At 40.1% G+C, this 22,222-nt stretch overlaps 1 protein-coding gene across 8 annotated transcripts in view; it reads right to left on the bottom strand.

Moving 5' to 3' along the window:
• STOX2 (storkhead box 2) overlaps positions 1-22,222 on the bottom strand; it is a 148,010-nt gene that overhangs the window by 10,230 nt on the left and 115,558 nt on the right. For 5 of the 8 annotated variants that reach the window (XM_042807788.1, XM_032999027.2, XM_032999026.2 and 2 more), the window contains exons 2-3: positions 9,806-9,958; positions 160-2,425 (exon numbers count right to left, since the gene is read on the bottom strand). In XM_042807788.1, coding sequence (XP_042663722.1) covers positions 160-2,425; positions 9,806-9,938 — 2,399 coding nt within the window. In that variant the 5' untranslated portion in view covers positions 9,939-9,958. Of the gene's footprint in view, positions 1-159; positions 2,426-4,079; positions 4,191-9,805; positions 9,959-16,256; positions 16,391-16,723; positions 16,781-22,222 lie in introns of those variants that run through there. The other 3 variants (XM_032999020.2, XM_032999025.2, XM_032999028.2) reach the window with 3 other exon arrangements.

Here is a 22,222-nt window from a genome sequence, read left to right as displayed (position 1 = left end):
ACATCTGAACAGCAGATTCCAGAGCTGTAGAAAACACTTTCTGAAAACGTGTGAAATTGTTTAATACGGCCCTACGCTCTGTCACCAATATCACACACACATATCACTATAAATGGAACTTTCTAGTCTGTAAAGCTGCAATGAATGTGACAGTCCTACCGTGGAGAGTTGAACCCGCTGTCCACAGTAATGCTGCTGCTGTCCATGCTGTCCAGGCGGGCCGAGTGGGTGGCTCTCTGGTTGTTGCTATTTTCTGTTTCCTTCGGGGTGAGAAGAGTAAGATTCTTCTCAAACTTTCGCTGCAGATCCCTCTCCTTTTCTCTCTCTAGGAGCCACTGCATCGTACCAACATCATCCCTGTTCTTTTCCTCCTCGGCATTTTTGTTGGTTCCTTCCTCTGAGTCGTCGTCATCAGATACGTTGTAGTAGTCAAAGGAGGCCTCCTGGTTCCCAGTTGTCTCTTGCTGTCTCTGTGAAACGGGAGTGACTTGTGTGACTGAGGTTACTATCGCTTGTTCAAGTTTCTCACATCTGACTGGCAATGTGTCAGAGGGGGTCTTTTGATGGGGCTTTAGCAGGGGTGTGCTAGACTTATGATAACTATTCACAGAAAGAGTGTTGTGCAGAGGTTTAAAGAGTGTATCCTTGCTAAATATTTCTTTCCTTTTATCGAGGCTGCTTGACTCAGCGCTATGGTGTTGAACCAGCCGCCCGTTTGCGATCACCTCTGGAGTTTGGCCAGCAACCGCTGAACCACTGCTTGGGCCCTTTGGAGACTCTTCTTTGTGCACCCCAGGCTCCCTAGCAGTATGCTGAGACTGTCTTTCTGCGGGAGTAATTTTTTTGAGCCCATCTGTCCCTGTCAGTGTATCATGATCCTCTTTATTCTTTCCCAGTGGTGATGGAACAGTAAGCACAGTCTCACTGGATGTGTTGCACTGAAAATAGTCATCAACTGCAGATTTTGTTGTGCAGGAATTGAGCTCACTATACGATGGCAAATTCTCTGTAGGCTTGCTTTGTTCCAACAGGCTACAAGAGCTGGGGGTTTCTACGTTGCCGCTAGCAATTTCAGGGATGCAAGGCTCTTTGTAGCTCGCAGATGAAATCAGAGCCCTTTGATGACTGAGCGACTGAGATGGCCTTAACGTACTATCGTCAATATAAGTCTGGCTAGTTGTTTGGTCATCTGGGCTACAGCCTTCACCTATATCTTCAGGTGTGCCTAAAGTAGCTGAGCCCAGAGGTCCCTTGGAGTTATCCATGGATCTAGACCTTTCTTTAGCCTTACTGGACCGCTCGTTCCTTGATCTTCTATCCTGTGTATGGCTGTGGCTCCGATGGACCTTGGAGTGGGAGCTTCCCCTGGAAGGTTCAGGGAAAGGCATTTCAGTTCTTCTTTTGGCCAGCTCACCAGACACGTCCCACTCTGGTGTCATGGGAAAGTGAGATTCAATCATGTTAGGATTGCTGTGCATTATAAAATTATCTCCCTTATGTTCTATTATAAAACAGCCTTCCCGTGGGGATCGAGTCAAGGGATCATAGAACTCATACTCCCTTTCAGCAGGTATATCCAAATGAGAGCCATCTGACGGGTCTCCTTTGGACACCCGAGTCTTGCTGTGTGACCTCGATTTCCCGTGAGACTTCCTGTGATTCCTGCTCTTTTTACTTCGTCCACTGTGGTGAGCTGAAGATCCTGCTTTGCTTCGTTGAGCTTTTTCTTCTTCAAGTTTCTTCATTAGTGCAGTGTGCCTCATGACATTTTCCACAGTTAAGTCTGGGTTAATGCGCCTGATAATCTCCATTTCTACCTCTCTAGGTATAGTGGTAGGGGTGTCCTCGTCCCTTAGTGGCCACTCCTCTGGAGGAAACTGGGCAGAGAAATTTGCCAACTGTTTTGTCTTGTCCTTCTTAAAACTTAATCGGAATAATTTGAGTCCAAATTTCTTAGACTGCTTTTCTACATCCTTAGGCTTTGTGAGTGTCTCTGCTTTATAAGAAAAATTGACAGTACTTTTACTTTTCTCAGTAGGTGGGACCTGACATAATGAAGGAGGACAGTATGAGTCTTTACAGTCTTTTGCTGATTTCCTCTGTAGGGTAGATGCATGCATGCTGTGCATGTCTTCTCTGCAACAATGGCAGGAGTCGCAGTGGTTTTTGGGTAGCGTTCGGTCCCTGACGCATCCCGAGGTGGAGGGAGTTATAGTTCCTTGTTGGGGAGAGGTACATTGAGACCTGTCAGGTATCCTCTCATCCAAATGGTACCATTTACTGTTAGTTCTTATGAGAGATGGTGTTATAAAGTAAGTCTGTGGGGTTACAATGAAATAACCATCTGGAGTTGGGTATATTTTCCTCTCCCGTACAAGCATATTCAAGGTATGTCGAAGGATTTCTGGACTGGGTGTTGGAACTCCTAGAAATGACAGTAAAAACGTATCAGGGAGTGCATAAAACCATGCAGGACTCTCTGGCTCCCCCCTCCCCAACAAAAAGCCGTTTTTTCCAACGTGCAAGCCAGAATATGCTGAACAAACAACTCCAATAAAAAACTGTGAGGCATTCTCTTGTCTGTTTTTCCACTTATCTCCTACACTTCAGACATATCAATTATTAATTAAATAGAAAGGAGGCCATTAGTGGAGTGTTAGAGAAAAAAAAAGAAAAGTGAGAGAACTTCTAGTCACCTCCATTGCACAGGTGACCTTAAGTTACGAGATGGAATCACTGGAAGTCAAAGGGTGTCAGAGGAAACATTTCACTTTTATTCTTCTTCCAACTAAATACTTATATCCTAATTCACCAGAACTATTTATTATAATGCCCAGTCACATATGAAACAGTGGTTATTTGTTGCTTTGGATGCCTAAGTCGGTTTTCCACAAAGGAGTACTACACAGAAAAAAAAGCATTTCCCTAAACTCCCCCTTTATCACAAACTTGATTGAACTGACTTGCTCTCCCGTTAAAACATGTTTCAACTACATTAGCTGCTCAAAAAAGACATGCCTTCAATGATACAGTTCATCTTACCCAAACAGACTTTTCCACTAGGCTGGAAGTTACAGATTTAGCTCCTGAAAACTTGCTTCTCAGAGTTCCCTTCCTTTCATGTGAGATGTGAGGGACACTACCTAAGTGCATATATCACATACTGATTGAGGGAAAAATGTGACAACCCTGCATCGATGCCACATTAGCCACATGGCAGACTTGGTATTGTGAGCCTGGTCCTTCCCACTACCAGCACTCCTGTCGGGTTCAGTGGTGCAGGACCAAGTCTTCAATGTTTTATTGGATATAATACCAAGTTAGCATGCTATGCATAGGAATAGGTTCTACCTAGAGCTAAGGAAAGAAGTGGTTTACTTCACAAGCTAGTTTAAAAAAAAACTGTTTATGCTGAATAAGAAATAAAAATCATTCAAAATTTTCAGTGGAAAAAGCTATCTTCAAGCAATACATTTAATTGAACTAAAATGCATTTTAACTTAATGCTGAGTACTGACCTGGTTTACATTTTTAGAACTAGAGGAGTTTTTTTTCAAAAGTTTGGATGGTCTATCTTAAACTAAAAAAGTTAATATTATTTACTCTGGGTCTTAGTTTTCAACAAAACTAATTTAGAAAAAAAAACCAGAATTGGAGAGTAGCTTAAGTCGGAAGGGACCTCATGAAGTCATCTGGTCAACAGCCCTCCTCACAGCCAGGCCAACTTAGATCAGGTTGGTCAGAGCCTTGTCAAGTCAAACTCTGACTATCTTCAAGAACAGAAATTCCATGGCATCATGCATGCAATAACATTTCAACAAAGTATATGCTTTTTACAAAAATACTTCACAGAAAAATCCCAACTAGGTATACCTGCCACAAACACAGTATCTTCAGTAGCACATAGTGTCTGGTCACCAGCTCTTCTCCACATGTCAAAGGCTGGAGCCTGCAATCTCAGTGATCTCCTTGTGCTAGCAAACATGAGGATGACAGCAAGGGCTCTGGCATTATGACCAACATCCCGTCAAAAGATTAGCGACAAGAAATAGAGAAGTTGTACTAATTCCTTAACTCACCCTCTTCCTTGCTACTGGGTTGCAGGCAACATAGTAAGTATTCTTATGTCTGGCTTTGAATGTTGTTTGAATTTAGAGACATGATCATACTGCTCACATCCAGTAATATCTGTAACTAAAAATCTTACAATGGAAACAGCAGAGTGTTAGGAATAACATGGACAAATGAGTGAAAGCAGTTACAACAGAGAAGGTTCCAGGAAGAAGTACACAAAGTCAGTGAGATATGACCATACCGTTCACATCCAGTAATATCTGCAACTAAAAATCTTACAATGGAAACAGCGAAGTGTTAGGAATAACATGGACAAATGAGTGAAAGCAGTTACAACAGAGAAGGTTCCAGGGAGAATTACATGGGGGCAGTAAATATATTTCATGCACAGTCCAGAGCTGAAAGATTGGGACCAATCTAGACACAGGAAGTAAAAGAGGTAAAGAAAAGATGTAATTTGAGAGAATAAATGAGATTGAAAATTGGGAAGAATATGTAAATGAAATGGAGAATCACAAATATGCATTTTTTCCCCTTTTCATGTGGGTGTCCACAATTTATGTGATAATCCTGTTGAGAGTAACAAAGACCCCCAGAATTGCTGGATGAGCAAACATGCCAGAAATAGCAACAGATGGGAAAAGCTGAAATCCACGGAGCTGGGAGAAAAAAAGGTGTACCCCTCCCTAGCCCAGAGTCCTGAATCTCTCTGGACTGAAGTAAACAGCATGCTGAGCTTCCTCTGGATAGTGAGGCAGTGGCAACTGGAAAGCAGGCTGCGTTCCGCATGAGCTTTCAGTAAAGCACAGGAACACGAAGAGTGATTTCAATTTTCGTAACAACTAGCAGTCATCATCTAACCTCTTCTTTCCTGCAGTGGAGCTGCTGTGTCTGCTTGGGTAACACCACCCTTTTTACACCGTGCCTTGCATCACCACAAGAAGTGGATGACCCTGAACTCAAGCTCATGTGCTTCTCCATCCTGTGCTGCAGGGTCCAATCCCAATCCAACGGAGATGCACTTGCTGTGCAGCAGTCAATCTCTCTTCCTGCCTCTACATAAGCAACCTGACCGACCCATTACATTTTCCAGGAGCTTACATGTAAATACCTCAACCCATACCTACCTTTGTCTGGGAGAACTTGGTTCTTCATCCTTATTTTACTTAAAGACTTTTCTTAACATGCTGTTTAAAAACATTGGAACAAAAATAAAGGAGAGGAAAACATTCTCCTGGGAATTTACAGAAAAGTAAGGGAAAGATTGAAATGGATCTTCTGATGTTTTACACTAACTTGGGCAAAAATGCAGTGCAAATACATAGTAAAAATAATTGTATGTATTTTTTCTCTCAGTAAACCATAATGACTACAATGTATTGGGTAAATGAGTCTCTAAGCACTGGGTGCACAGTAGTTACATAAATTGACTAAGTCCTGTGAATAGAAGACGTGCAGATAAACACCAAGAAAAAAAAAAAAATTAGCCTGCCTGGGCAGTCAATGGTGCTGTAATGTTAATTATGTCATCCTTCTCTCTGGAGTTGAAGACTATCACTTTTATCACTCCCAGCATACAGCACACCCCTGTGGTTAACTAAGCCAGCAGTGACGATGGCAGACGCAGATCTCTGGAGCTCAGCATTGCCAGCTGATGCTAGCTACGGGTTTTGTTCAGATCTCTTTCAGGTACTTACAAAAGCAGAAACAGACCCAAACTTGAATTAAGCTTTCCTGCATGGTGGATAGAAGAAATGACACTACTCAGGCTCCCTTTGTTGCTATTTCCAATACAGATTTTCTGGCTTTGTCAAGACTTTCCTCTGTACAGCAACCTACCCACATCGTGTCTATACATAACCAGCCCACTGCATTCAGATGTCTCCTTATGGTTAAATAGGAACAAGAGGAAAAAAACAAGTAGTTTAGAGACTCTAGCACATAAAATATTGCATGACAGCAGCGGTGTTATTTAAAATTATGTAGCGGTTTAATAATTCAAAAGCAGAAACTGTCTGGACACTGAATCATCAGACATGTACATTTTCTGCATCTCAAGAGAGTCTACTATGCCATCCAGTGAGCTCCCAGACAGAAGATTATGTCTTGTTTGCTGCTCACAAAGAACACTGACCTAGAGTGAACTCAGTTAACGTAAGACACTTATTTCAAGTGCTACATATACATTTCACATATTTAAAGAGTGAACAGTTATGAAGGTGAACGTCAGAGGAATTTGCCAGCTTTCAGAAAACTGTTCACTTCAAAAGCAAGCAACACAGTCCAATACACGCACATTTTCTACACTGAAATTCTGAACAACTTAAAATGATTTTAATAAGTATATGGGCAAAATTTGGGAAAGAAAAAAAAAAAAAAAAAAAAAAAGAAATCCTTACTAAAGGCAGCCTAGACTAAAGCTTGATGTTTTCTTCAGCCAGGTTCATAAAGATAAGAAGGTCTGGGTGCCATACACAGAAACAGAGGTTACATTCTTAGCTCCTTATACTGGATTTCAAAGATTTACATTTAATGTACGGGATTTAAACCGTGGTCAATAAATTATAAAGTAGGGCTGTACAAACATCTCATTGTTTCATTCTAAGTTAGAATAATGGGAGCACATGCAGCAGGATCCCTCCTGCTTTTTTTAAAAGCCTGACAAATAACAAAAGCCACAAATAAGATGTGCATTATCATTACAAACTTTTTCAACAAAATAAAATCATGAAAAATACATCTGAAGTAGTATTTAAATGGTGTTAAATCTGCTAAAATGATTTTCTCCTGAGCTGATGCTAAGGCTTAACAAGGGATAAAACAAATACTCTGATTGGCTCATGAAATACTAGTTAAGGATGTGGAGTGGTTGCTATGTGATGTTATAAATAATTAGCATACCTTATTTCAGATAGAGCCATGGCCCAGATTTATGCCTGCACAATGGCTCAGCAAACTGGAGGACTAGACTGCCAGTGTAAGACCCTGCACTGAGGAAAGAGGTTTATTATTCTTAGGCAGTTTGAGAATAGCATCTGGGGTCTTAGGAAATTTATACACGCCATGAAACGCAGTGAAGCATCTGTTCATTAAAACACAAACAACACATGCAGACAAGTGCTGCTACCGGGTGAGATACAGAGAGGTTATGTGACAATGACAGATACATCTACATTGGTAATGCTCTTATCTCTCAGAGCATCAGCACCTAATTAGGAAAAATAAACTATAAGAATATGGGAGGACATCAGGTATTTTGAAATAGCCACAGTGAATACAAGGACTCAAAAAGCCACGGCTGATTTATGAGAGAATTTGGGCAGACGAGTGAAAAATATCACTCAGCACAAGAAGAGGTTCTGTTTATTGGAAAGGACAAATTTTTTTAAAAAAATCCTCATACACTGAGAGAACACGTGTGTTTGTTATGTTAAACATGTAATGGCTGGGAAAGAAAGGCACTTCTCTAGAGAAGGGAAAAAGACTGGACAACAAAGGGTGGGTTATTTATTTTTTCCAAATAATTTGCTCTATGTTTTGGGAAGTGAGGTAGATAAAACAAGGCTCTCCTTTTTTTTTAATCTCAGACTTGAGAAATGCACGTGTTCATGGCCAGTGGGGAAAAAAAAGAACAAAACCAGAAGCAGCAAGAGACTATACTAACTTGCCTCAGGCTTCTTCTGAACAGAGTCTACAAAATAATCCAGCCTGTTGAATTATTTTTGATTTATGGTTCTGTCTAGGAAGAATAGCACAACACACCAAGTCAACTGATAATCATGCTCCCAGAAAACCCAAGGGATGCCACCAATAAATTGTCATTTCCACCATGCAATAATGTTTATAAAAATATTTATAGAATCATTGGAAAAATACTCGCAATCTATGGAACTCTTCTAGTACATAGCTATATAGAAAACATGACTTGTGAAAAAAAATCATCAAAAGGAATTTAACTGGACTTATAATTGTGAACTTTGCCTTCTTTGCATTCTATCCCTTACAGCTTTTACCACCATTTTCTCAACCAGCCAAGCATACTGAAAAATAACACTGATAAACAAAACCACAAATTGGGACAGAAAGCCTGTATTTACAAACTATACTTGCAGTAAATTTTTCCAAAGTGCAATTATTAAATGTCAGATAGGATTGTTTATTCCAAAAACAGCTCTCAATCCAGAACTATTATTTTAAAATCTCAGAACTTAGTACCAGCTATAGCAAAAGCCATGCAATCTTCAAAGCTTTAAGTAACTCTTGCTCTGAAATGTAAGCAAAAAAAATTCAAGACAACAAAACATGGCTACAGTTAGGCTGCCTAGATGAGGCAGATGCATCGGTAGTTTTCCTTTCGAAGCATTTTTAATTAGCTGCTTTTTACAGCTGTAAAACAGGTACAATAGAGAAGCTTCTCAACTAGTTTAGAGAATTCTAAACTCATGTATGAAATAGTTAAACAACTTGGCCAGGATCATATAAAGCACAAGTGAAAAAATTGTGCTCTCTTGATCAGTACACCTCTGCCCAATGCTTTTACACCATACTTTTAGATGCCTCTACAAGATGCACTGTACATGATTCACCAACTCCAGATACAGACTGCCAGTAGGAAAGAGCATATTCAAGAGTACATTCTTAATACAGATTTCCTTTTTCTGATGCTACAGTATTTTTAATCAAAGGCATTTTCATTTTACCATTTAATAAATATTATCAAATGCTGACAAGAATATCCTCTCAATAGTACACCAGCATTTATGAACACTGCGAGTATATCTATGGTTCTCCAAATATTTTAGCAATCGAAAGAGTTATCAAGTTAGAAAAAAAAAAAATTAAAGATTTTTCAAGCAAAAGCAGTACAGAAGCAAAACCCAGAGCTCTGTCTAAGAATGCTCTGAGAAGCCTCGGAAATCAGGCTGACAACCTCCTTTCCATTTAAATACAACCTCTCCCTGAAGCAGGAACATCACTGCCATTGGACTCCATTACTTGCATCAGGCCACATCAGTTTTGAGAGCCTGTCCTAGGTGGAGGAAGACATGCAGTATGTGGAAAACCTGCTCTTTAAGACACAATGCTCTACACTGAGACCTCCATGAGGTTCTGTCTATGTAGACTGGACAATGACATGAAGTGGCTGAATGATGTCAACAGAGCTCTTAAGAGTTAGCTTACAACTGGCTTGAAAGTCACAAGGTGGAATAAGTCTGCTCTGCCTATGATGCATGCTTTGTTCTCCATAACTACTAAAGAAGTCCTAAACTCTTTTGACTATGATGATAAATAAGGTTATTCTGTGGAAAAAAAAGTAGTCACAAAACAAGTTTATTCCAATACCAGTCAGAAAAAAGAAACAAGCCAATACAGTTTGCTGTTTAGTACCTCAAGTAATTTTTAATATTTACATAAAGTCAGGAATTAACCCTGCAACTTGCATCTCACATGAACAGCCCTGTCAAAGAGAACTCAATTCTCTGTATGTTTAAGAATAAATAAAAGGTTGTAAGATTATAACCCTACAGCCTCCTTTTACTTTTGGGTAGCATTTTAGGATTAAATCAATATTCCAGAAGAGTGAAGAAAAACAGACTATCAAACACTGAAACTCCCTCTTTTAGGGAAGCCAAAAAGATAAGCCACCTTGTGGGTAGGTATTGGGGATTCTTTAACTGCCCTTTTACAGACATGCACCCATCCGACCAATGATTTATTAATGTCCAGTTACCTGGGAAGCAGGTTGTTAGGTGCTCCATTAGTGCTTCTTGTGTGACTTGTTTTCGAGCAGAGTTCATTGCTGAGATGGCCAGGCAAAGGATTTCCCCAAGTGGAATAAACTGTGACTGACTGATGGGAGACATGCTGATGGGTGATACATCACCTGTAAAAAGACAACAGATGTGCAATGAAGCATTTTGTTTAAAAATCTGCTCACAGAACAAGGATGTAGAGATATAATCAGAGGCAATGCACACAGCTCAGTTCTGTAGTCTTTGTACTGAGCTGGGGATAAAAGTCTTACAATGGAGAACCATCCAACAGCTTATTTCAGAACTTAGACATAGTGAACTTTGGAAAATGGGATATACACATTATGCAGACATAGTTTCTCAAAAGGTGCAACAGACAGATTCAGAAAAATGCCAATGAATTAGCACTTACAGTTGCAAAACCTCTGCTTGAATATTTTACTAGCTAACTGTACAAACAAAATAGTTGCATGTATTTTTCTGGACGTAAGAGGGGAGATTTCGCTCCCATTTCAAATGCTAGCAGTATGGATCACCCACCATTTCCACCTGATAGAGTATTTTTTCTTAATAGTAACAAAGATCAGAAAAAAAATGTTGCCAAGTTAATGAATAACTAGTGAAAAACTCTTTAGAGGCACAAAAGCATCAAACACCTTGAGACTGACACCCTGAATAGTATCTCCTGGATCTACATGTCAAATGTCTTTGTAAGGACTATGTATTTTTTGGAAGAGAAGTTTTAATGGTTCCAGGATGGCCTGAAAATTAACTTCGTTGTAACTTTTCTCACGTTGTCTTTAAAAATAAATACATACAAATAAACACAAATAGACTCTGCTCTGTACCTCCTCTTGAAGTGGTAACAGCTCCACAATTATCTTGAATAGAGGGAAGAAGCAGGCTAGATTTCATTTGCCAGTGGAAAAGGGATAATAAAGAGTAACAGACAAAACAAGAGGTGCTTGACTACAAATCCTTTTCTGGCCACAGGTCAGTCAATAGCCAGGGATTAAGCTTTACCTAAATGTCTTTGAAGTCGCAGGAAAATCACCGATCGGAGCAATAGCTTGTGATCAAATCAGGATTCAAATTACTGGAAATTAATTCAAATTCAAACTTTCCTGCACAACTTAGAGGATCTAATATATGCCCTATTAATTCTATATTCCTATTATGTCTACTAAACAGGAACAGCAGTTTCTAAAACTGATTGTCAAAATGCATTTAATCTTGCATTATACTTAGCACTTTGAAAAAAAAATAGTGGGAGTAGCAAATTGCATAACTGCTTCAGTGAGATTTATGAGCTGTATTTTTCAATACACCAGCTGTACAATCTATTGTACAAGTGATACACATTACCCAAACCACAACAATGATTTAAAAGACACATTTGTGCTATGCTGTCTCCTGATTCCTTTTGCTTAATCAGGCTTGACCAGATCAATGCTGCAATCCCAACGCAGCAGCATCCCTCCCGCTTCAACACAGTGCACCCCAGGATCCTCCTCGTTCTCATCTGACCACAGAATGATGACCTTAAAATATAACCTTTTCTGGACATTTTTTTATTCATATACACCTGAAAAATTCCTGCCACGTGCTTTACAGACAAGGGCAATCTAAAGATTGTAGGCAGCTTGCAGGGGAATGTGAGAGATATGTTTTCATGTGACTTGGGACCAAACACCATTTGTTCCTTCACCATTTGAGAATGGATGAAGAACATCAGTTATTATATTACTGTTTACTAATAATTACACCTGCTGTCAGCTTAAACTTGTTCATAGAGGAATCTTTGTAATCAGCCAGAAACATAAGTTTACCAACTCTGATCAGCAGTCACCATGCACTTTGTGTAGGGGATCAGTTTCTTAAATGATTAGTTTCATGTCTAAAACCCACCAGAATTATGATAATTATGCAGATTTAGCTAAACAATTTAAGAAATTACTGTCTTTCACACAGAGATTATCTGTGTCATGGGTATCCTTGTGAGCACTACTAAATTCAGTTCAGTGCAATATCAAACAGATTGGCACATATAGCCCTCAGTTGAGGTTTTACCTTATCAGGTTCACTGGGCAATGAAATGGGCTCCCTGGGTAGCTTTAGGGGCATCCAGGTGAAAGAGCAGTAACTTCCTGAACTGTTTTATCTGGATCATCAAAGACCCAAAGCACCGTGGCAAGAGTATACCTGTGCGTATCCCCAGCCACACACTCACACTGCCACCTACACAGGCTGACTACCTGGAATGATCCACTCACAGCTAACCAGAATCATATTTAGGATGTAAGGAATGGGCCTTTAGACCATGATCAGCTCCTGAAGTGGTAAAGGAACTCATGGAGGGTTATACATGAAGCCTAGAAAGTGCTGCTAATTAATGTAGGTTTGCTCTGCAGCTTCCCAGTTGCCCCCAGCAGGAGGCTTGGATAAGATCTCAAACCAGTGATGCTGCTCACCCCAGGAGCAGCCTGTCCCCCTCCCCTTACTGCCCAGAGCCTGCAGAGAATCATCTCTGGGATCACTCCCAGCCGGACTTGTTAATGTAAAACTGGCTAAGTACAGGTCAAGAAATAATAAAATTTACCTGGATTTTAGTAACCTTGCACTTTACACAATCTTGCCTTTCAAAGCAGACCTCCAGCATGGAATTGCTTTTCTAGGTTAGTGCGCAAAGAACATTCAGCCTGCATACTTGACCACTGCCAGCTGGGCTCTTGTCAGTAGGAACAAGCCAAGAGTTTCTACTGAAATACTAACTATACTTCACATAACTCATCAATATAAAACATTCAGTATCAGTTCCTTAATGTTAACACAACCTCTAGCGAGTCATGCTATAGTTAGCATGTCAGGGTAACATACACCCTGCTTGCAAATATTTGGGAGCTTAACAATCATTTAATTATCTATGAAGATGATTATAAGCATCCATAAAATCATAATTTAAATGGCTTTAAATGCAGTAGAAATGGCCAACAAATATTGGTTTATGTGAGAGCCTTTCTTTCTGTTTTGTAAGGGACTAGTGCCAGTTAAGCCTTATTCTTTTCCACTGAGTGCTTTTCAACCTTCTTCATTATGACAAGGGAACTCTTGTTTCACCTCTGGTGTGCCAGAATTGCCTCCATAGCTTGTCCATAACTATCTGATGAGATAATTACTGGCTCTTGGTTTAAAAAGGCTTGCACACATGTGTAAAACTTTCAGCAGACCTAGTGATAGAAAGGCAACCCCCCCCTCACTCAGGGAGGTTCTAATTTGCCAAGTTTTATCTTAACTACCCTGCGGCTCTGGGAAATTACAAGCACTCTGTGGTTATAGGTAAGTGAGCAAACTTCTTTGATGCATGACAACAGAAAGTATCTTGCGCCTATGGTTTAATATAATATAATATATTAACATCAATTAAGCACATAAATACTGTTTAGCCTGTTGAACAGAAGGTTTACTACAACTTCTTTAGGAAAGATCTGCTTAAAAAAAATCAAATATGCTTTTCCTTATTTTTTCTGAAGACCACATCACTTATATAAAACATATAGCATATGGCTCCTGTTAGGTCTGACTGATGCTTGTCTCAAGCAGCTTTCTTTTGAAATCAAATTACTATCCCTGACTTTCATATGTTTATGTTCCCAATTAAATGAAAACTGGAGTTCAGAAAGCAGTTTTCACCAGCTGACTGTATGTTTTGTTTAAATATGTTTTTTTTTTAAATTTTATCTTATATATATTTATTTTATATATAGCTTTAGCTCTTTCTCCAGCGTCTTTCCAAACTTTTCTCTAAAGAATTAAAAAAAATCCCACCAATCAGTTTTTAGACTTCTTGTTTTAAGTGGCACTTAATTTTCAAAAAATGTCTAAGCACATAACAATCAATGAATGGGATTTGTCCTCATTTATGCCTTGGGGATTTGTAGTGCTACCCTGTGGGGAAAAAATAATTATTGTTACTTCATTTATGTCACATACAAAATAAACACTCAGCTCTTACATAGCACATTTCTTCAGTGGATTTCAAAACATTAAAAAAACCTAAGTAACCATAACTATTATCCTTAACATACAGACGAGAAAGCAATGGTCTGTAACAGAGCTGGGAATAAAAATTCACACATCATACCAGCCAGAACCTTTCCTGTGCCAGTTTGTCTAGTGTCTCTGTTCTCTGAAAGTCTGGGTACCACCATCTTGAGAGAAAATGAGGTAGGCTATATTCTGCTCCATGTATCAGCAATTAAACTATCAACTACATACTGATGACAGAATTTTTATTAGTGATTCTGCGGCTGGAAAGGAATGACCTGGAAGTCAAACTCCCTGCCTCATGAAGTTTGCAAGAAGATTGTTTGAAAAATCACCTCTTGACTTATAAATGGATCCAATTCAGTACGGTTGTTGTGAAGGAAAATCAAGGAAATTACAGTGCAAAACCACACTTTATTGGAATTTATAGCCACTATTTCCCTGAAATGGGGAAGAGACCCTCTGATTACACTCTGTATCCTCTAAAAATAGGAAGCCAAAGCCCAGTTTCTCTTCTCCATCCAGCCTCTCAAAACCCTTTTAACCTTTTGTTCCCTATGGATCAAGACAAACTTTAAACATTATTTTTAGCCTGGTTTCCACAGGAAATGAGGCTTGCACAATCACAGTCTGTGTGTATGCATGTGCCAGACAGGTCGAGCCTCACTAGACAACAGAGATTCTAAAAAGAGTGTTTGCTATGTATGCTCCATCTGCACAGAGCTTCAGGCATAGCCACCACCCACTAGACAGGAGAGAATCCAGTCAAAAGACTTGTCAAGGGAAATCTGACTTCACTAATTCTGCTGCTTACAGAACTCTGTTATTAACCAGAAAACTTCAAACCAGAGTACAGTAACTTCATGGCACCTCATGATTAGAGTGGTGGTTGCAACAGATATCCCCTACAAAAAGTTTCTTGTCAACCACCTGTTCTGGTCAACATTCACCTATGATTTCACTCTGTCAAGAACTACAGAAAGGTCCTTTTCAAATAAAAGATAGCTAACAAAACCAAAACTACTGGTAATGTGTAAAAAGAGGGCTCTTCACTCTGTAACACTGTCACTTTTTATCAAGAATACGGTAAGTGAAAGCCTCTTCTAGAAAGAGCACATTTTCAGATTTACCTAAAGAAGGGACAGATGCTGAAAAAGTTACATGTCTGGCCTGGGTTGCGCGTTACCCCTTTTTTCCCCAAACCTCAATGTGGCTGAATCACTCTAATTACAGAATACCTACATAGAAGTATCAAACAAAACCTTTCTTATGTGAACTCACAACAATGATATATAATTGCCATTTTAAGCCAGACAACATTTCCATCTGATTAAATAACAGGAGGGAACAGGAAGAATATGCAGATTTCTGTGGTATTACCCAGATTACTCTGAAATACCTTGGATATGCACTAGCACAGTAACACAGGAAAAAAAAAGCACATTTTACTGGCAAAATCTGAAATAAAGAAAATTAGAAGGTGTGTTGCTTGCGCTGTTCTCAGCCATAGCTAAGTACTCCTTTTAAACTACATTTCCTGGAGTATTTTATGAACAAAGCTGCAGGTTGTGTTCACTAGACAGTTACATATATCAGAGGACTGATAACAATAAGAAAAAAATACATTCATGATTCGTCCATTTATTTCTGTTTAAGAGCAGCCTAAACAAAGCCTTGACAAATGCAGTAACACACATTCGCTAACCAGCAAGCTCCTTCTGCACCTCTGAAATGCAGGCACACCAAAACGTACCTTTCCTTGCAGACACAGATCATAAACACTTCAAGAATGTGACCTGGCAACGAGACCACTCCAATTCTAACCAGCCTGAATAAAACACAGCAACCTTCATAACAACCAACCATATGACAAACACTTGCCTCTGAACAAAGTTCTAGTCCCTTGCCAGTTACTAACTTCAACCATGTAAACTGATCTTTTTAATCATTTGGATCCAGCTAAAATCATGATCTCCAAGTTCACCAAGTGGCACTAACTTTCAGAAACAAGTGCTGGATTGCCCACAGTTAGCAGGCTTGTCTTACATGCATTTGTTCTGTGCATTTCCTTTGATTTATGTTTCCTTTTCTTTGTTCATGTCCTGTGAGCAGCTGCCTCCTGATCCAGAGTGATATCCCAGCACATGTTATAACTATGACCGTAAAAAGTTTCTTCTGGAGCACGGAACTTTCCCAGAGGATTCAGTTGAGGAGATTTTGGTGGCATTGCTTAGCCTGGAAAGAAGGAGGGTGGGACTGTGTTTTTTTAATATATTGTGTGCTTTAGAATGTGATTCCTCAAGCAGTAATTTTCAAATGCATCTTTTTAATAAATGTCCATGTCTATATTCCTGGCACACAATATGTTAAAAAAGGGGGACTTACCTGAACCCTTATGGTCTGGTTCCATGCTCCAGCACAGTTTCCAGAGTAGCTGTGATGTAACAACAATGTGCATATTGGGGCTTTATATCACTGTGGAAGCTGGCTGGCTGCACCACAGGTCAGTGCCACAGGTCCTGAAAGAAGAAAAACAAAGCATGCTTTTAGGCAGTAATATGCTGAACAGCCACCCACCTCTTAAAGCAGAAAACAGGGCCTTCCAGAAAATAAAAAATAATGCAGTATCTATGCAGGTCCACTGAAAGCAATGTTATTTCACATATATCTTGCATAAGCACAAGAAATAAATGGTTAAGAAATGACAGGGGACATGGAGGTAGAGAATCTAAAAGGGACTACAGATATAACTCCCACAGAGTGTTTTGAAAACATCTTTCTCCTTTTGCCCTATTTCCATGGAACGACTGGAATCACGTTCTGACACCACCCCCTGTTCGGAAGGCACTCACAGTCTTTGCAAAGCACCTCTCCACTGCAGTGCCTCAGGATTCTGCAGTGTCACTCCTCTTCTCCCTGGCTCTCTGCAAAGTGAAGTCATAGGAATGGATCAGCCAACCTGACTTCTCACTACCCTGCCCAGAATCCTTTGTGAACTGAAATGAGTCATCGCTCTGAAAAAATCCACGGCGCAACGTTCCAGGTTTCTCCCTACGTCTGCGCTGACTTCTTTGTCTTTGAAACGAAGTGCCTCTGCTTCTGGAACGATGCCCAGCTGCATTGTACAGGATAACAAGCCAGCCTCCTCATTAACTGGACAAGAAAGCTATTTACATGCATTAGCAAAGACGAGTTAAAGCTTTAACCCTCTAGCCAAGATAAAAATATTACCCCTAACATATCTTCCTGATGTAATACACAACCCCCCAATATACAAAACCATAAATGCACAGACATAGGTGCACACACACACTTACACAGAGCAATATTTTCTTAAATTATTCACTATTTACCATGACACTTACCAGCTTTTACTCTATTGATTAAAAATAAAGATTTACTCTCCCTTTGTCAGTCTTGAAGAATGCTGCAGACCTGCACGTATCAAACAGCTCTGCTGTACACTGGATCAAAGTTGTGCTGCTGCAAACTGTTTATCAAAAAATTTGAAGCAGTGGACAAGTTCTTGCAAGCTCATTTTTCAGCATCCCTTTCACCATTTGGGCTCACAACAAAATGAGCCCTGAAACCAAGCCAGACAGAAAATGTCAAACTGCTCCAAGTGCCGAGAGCCAGCGGAGCTGCTTCAGCTTCTGCTGCTACTGACAAAGAAGGTAATGCTCAGAACGAGGTCACTGTGTCAGGATCTCACTCCCAGCGTTAGGTTTTCCTTTGCTTGGTGAGGATATACTAAGCTAAAGCATCAGAAAAACACAGAAGAAGAGGTAGGAATGGTGTGTGATGAGAGATAGATGCTGCTGTTATGGAGAAACATTTTTAGTGGTTTGGGGATTTTCTTTTAAGAGGAGGAAACATTTAAAATTGCATTTACTGCAAAGAACTATTTCTAGTAGTGATCTAGTCATCAAAATGAGAAGACCAATATGCAGAAACGGAGGGGCAAACAAAAAAAGGAGTGCTGCCATAAGGCATTTCTTTAAAGGTTCCTGTATCCTAAGCACTCTGAAATAGTTTGGGGCACAGTAGGCACATAATCCATAAAATTCTGAAACACAGCACTTTAGGACTCACCTGTGAGGTGCTGGAACAGGCAGTTCTCTTAGGTTCTCCCCTGCATGAACACACCAGGTGTTCAGGACTGAATGGAATACAAGGCTCACCACCTCCCTATGCTGCAAGCCCTAGCCTTACAACTACCCTGGCAGTGAAAGAGTCAAACCCAGCCTAAAACAGGTCAGTGTAAGTGTTCCGAGAGAACAAGTAAAATAGCTGTGTTACACAACTAACAAACATCACTTTTGTTTACAGGTTTATGGTGAGTGTTATGCAACAAAGCTGCATTATAAACCGGCTAATTCACAAGTGTAAGGTAAGCTGGGTGCTTTGCTACACCTGTAGTTACATAGTAGCCAGGATCTCAACATTAAAAGCTGGGCTTTTGCTACACACAAAGCCATCAATTTCTGTGTTCCCCGAAAGGCCTCACCCTAGGAAATCTTCCTTCAACGTTACAGGAGTTTTGCCTTCCCTAGGGCTGCAGGATCAGCCACAAAGCCTTTAATGAATCCAACTTGGCATTTGCAATGTTTGGGTCCCCCAGGATCATCCTGCGGAAACTCTTGTTGTTTGTCTGCTGAGCCCACACCCACTTCACAGCAAGAAACTCATTCCAAGAAGAAAAATTTCTGTAGGCTTAAAAGTGAATTACGACAGGCACTTACCGAAAGAAAAAATGAGCACACCAATCTGCTTTTCCTTTGCACCAGACAACATACATGCAAAGCGAAATAGCTGGGCTTGTGCATGCAGTACTGTTTTCACACATGTGCACAAGTTCCTGAAGCAGTAGTCACGCTACTATCACCGAAGTTAAAATACTGGTAGAAGAAAGACACAGGTAATACTACAGCTCGAATATCCTTTCTCTCTAACAAATTTCTCTAGTGCTCGAACCCAAATTATATACTCAGGATCAGCTTGACTGCTCTGAACAGACTAATACAACGCAAACTCTTTGAGTGAGACAATTCCTCTTGCACGCATGATGCCCTAGAGACACCTAGAATGCACTGAGCGTGCACATACATCTTGTGCCCATGCACCCAGGCATGCCATTACTCAAATTCATCAGCCCACAGCACCATTACACAGTCCTTTAATCAGTATTAAGAACAGCAATAGGTGCCTGATACCTCAAGCAGGCAGAGAACAAAAGTGAGAGACCAGCAGCAGGGAAAAATGTAAATGAGAATGTTTAGAAGAGCTGAAGTTGGTGGAGAAACCAGTGCTACCGTCATCAGTGATATTACTGCAGTGTGACCCCGCCGGAGGAAGCTCTAGCCAAAATACCACATGCACTTCCCAATCAAGGCAGCTACTCTGCTTCTCTATCCCACATCTCCCCCCGCCAGCACATGACAGAAGTTGGTACTGAAAGAAAAGCTGCCTTACTGACAGCGTACAGTGTGAATACACCATATACTTCTCTCTGTATAACTCAATGCACACACGTGCATCCGAATAGACCAGTACAGAATACAGTGTAGCCTGAGATCCATCTCCATCACACACTGGGAAAAACAGATGATGTAAAGATGCCATTTTCTTCCTTTGCACACACACTGTGTTAAACACAGACTCCTTGTCAAACTCCACATTAGCTCACATACAGCCTCGAGCGAGCCCTCCCTGAAGCCAGGGCTTCCTTTGCCACAGCCCTTTCACCATCACCAGAGTGAAACTCAAGAGAAGAGGAATATGCTCAAGGTGTGTATGTGTTAAAAAAAAAAGACCACCACCAAAAGATGCCTAGAGGGTTATTGAGAGCACGGGAACATTCAGACTAGCCTGTATTAGTTTCAGTGAATCCGAAGTTTTGGAGACTAAAATCAGCCACTAGCACTCAGCATTCGGAGCCCGTAGCTGCAGAGACTACGGTCATCTACCACTGCGATTACTTCTGCAAGAGCCAACTCCACAAAGCAGGAAGTGGCCGAACACCAGACTGGGAACACAACCCATGAACCCTGTGGCCCCAAAAGAAACCAGACTAAGGAACATCAGAAAGATACAAACTTATATTTCTTTAGGAAATCTCTTCCTACTACAAATTTTAACATATTAGTGTTCCACTAATAACAACTTACTTGCAGTATGCTAATAAGTTCCACTTGGCTTATCTGAACAAATCTCCTTGTTCTTTAAGAAATCACTTACGAAACGCAAGGGGGAAGATGATCAGGGTATTAAATTCAGCAATACCTCAACAAGTAATGCTCATCTGTTTTCATGCTAACATTGTCTGGAACTTAAATACTCTTTCTTGTTTTCCCTTCCGCTGCTTACACGCCAAAGTATTTGAAGAGAACATACTTCCCCTCCTTCAGAGCTCATTCCACTGGCTTTAAAAAAACCACTCTTTTCATGTTCTTTCATACGTCTGACCCTCCAGTCCCTTTAATCTTTCTAGAGGACTCTTCCACATTTACTCAAACTTACATAACTTTTCTTTACAAAATAACCACCAGAATTCTGCGCCATATTCTAGTGCTCCAGCTAACCTCTCACCTCTGTCAGGTACAAGAAAATTGAAATTTCCATGCTTTTAGTGGAAATACCCTGCCCTATATAGAAGAATGAAATTTGCCTTTTTCACAGATGTGCTACATGGGTGGTTCACTGTCATCTCACAACTGGACAACCGGTTCCAGGTATCTTTTTTATGCTGCCTGCAACTAATGAGTTTGAAGCAAACATTCCTGGGTTTGACTCCCAAGACCATGATCATGTCCATTATATTTCAACAGCTCACTCTGTGGATATGATTAAAGACCTCTGACCATCCAATTCTTCATATTTTTTATCTGTTTTTTAAGCATCTCCACTTTATCACATGCTAAAAAGAGTCACAAAAACTAAAATGAAAAACAAGCAATACTTGAAATGCAGGACAGAACCACAACCCATGCAGTACAGAATCATAACCTGTGGCATGCTTGCTAATACAATGACCCAGTAAATAGCATTTGAATGAACCCATCAAGTCTTAACAGGAAAAATAAAACAACCCACAAAACTCACTCCCCTCAAAGCCCAGTAGGTAAAACAATTGTCTTTTTAGAATTTGACTACTATAAGAGGCTTAAATTATAGCTCACTGGAAAGTATGTGATATTTTAAACCACACTGAAGAATTCTCTAACAGATATTGTAGCTAGCACCATGGGACAGGAAGGGAAGAGGGTTTGGTTTGTATTTTTTTGCTCAGAAACCTGTTACTATTAAATTAATTTGATTAGTGTTAAAACTATATTGTCGTCGACCTCACTACCACTCTATTCACTCAAAAACAAAGCCTGCCTGTTTTCTGGCAGCAAACAGTAAACACAAGGAAATATAGAAGCATTAAAAAAATTTGACACTAGAGGAGATTGAGCGAGAGAGAATGAGCACACGAGGGAAAAAAAAAAAACAAAAAAACAACAAACCAAAACCCAAACAAATTAGAAACCTAGATGTTCTTTTAGTGTGGAAATTTTATACAGGCAGAGAAAAATATTCCATTACAAAGACTCCTGAAAGCACAAAACATGGCTGTTGAAACATAACAATCAGTCTGTCTTATCCACTTGTTCTTAACTATCTTCTTAAGCTTAGTCAGAACACATTTTCAGTGTGGCTGGGGATGCTGCAGCAAATATTCAGCAAGAGTCTAGTCAGCAGCTAAAATTCTTGGAAGGTTAAGGGATGATTAGCAATACAACCCAACAACATAGGGCACCCTCTCTCATTTATATTGACTGCTGTAACCATGGAAGGATTTTCATCCCAAAGCTGATACTGCAGTGGTTACAGCTTTTCAAACAAATAGTGATGACTGGCAGATAACTTCAGGTTAAAATAAGAACCTGCAACACTGAACAGAAATCCCATGGTACTGCAGCAGCATTTAGCAGCCCAGTTTTTCCTGGCTAAGAGAGAACTGATGAAAAGGCCATGCATGGAATCAATTAAAATAGTGCCGAAGTAGTTTTAAAAAGAAAAGGTTAGACACTCCAAAGACTTAGCAGTTCAGAGTTTACTGGGTCATTTTTTTCCCTGTGGTGGAGAGCAGTTTTCACTATGGCTGGAGTACATTTAAGACGTACTTTAATGCTTATGAAAACAAAATATCTTACACCCTAGTATATATGAAGTAGCTATACTATGATAATTCTGCCCCTATGCTCTACCTGCATGGCGTAGATGCTGTGGCCCCTGTTTCCCACCGTGGCTCAAAATACTTTCAAATTCTGTCCTTTTGTCTCCCCTGTGTGGAGATCAGCTATGAG

The sequence above is a fragment of the Tyto alba genome, unplaced genomic scaffold, assembly GCF_018691265.1.
Source record: "Tyto alba isolate M040663 unplaced genomic scaffold, T.alba_DEE_v4.0 Super-Scaffold_6, whole genome shotgun sequence".
Classification (NCBI taxonomy): Eukaryota; Metazoa; Chordata; class Aves; order Strigiformes; family Tytonidae; genus Tyto; species Tyto alba.
Note: the sequence above shows the minus strand (reverse complement) of the source record. Positions and strands in the feature narration are given on the sequence as shown.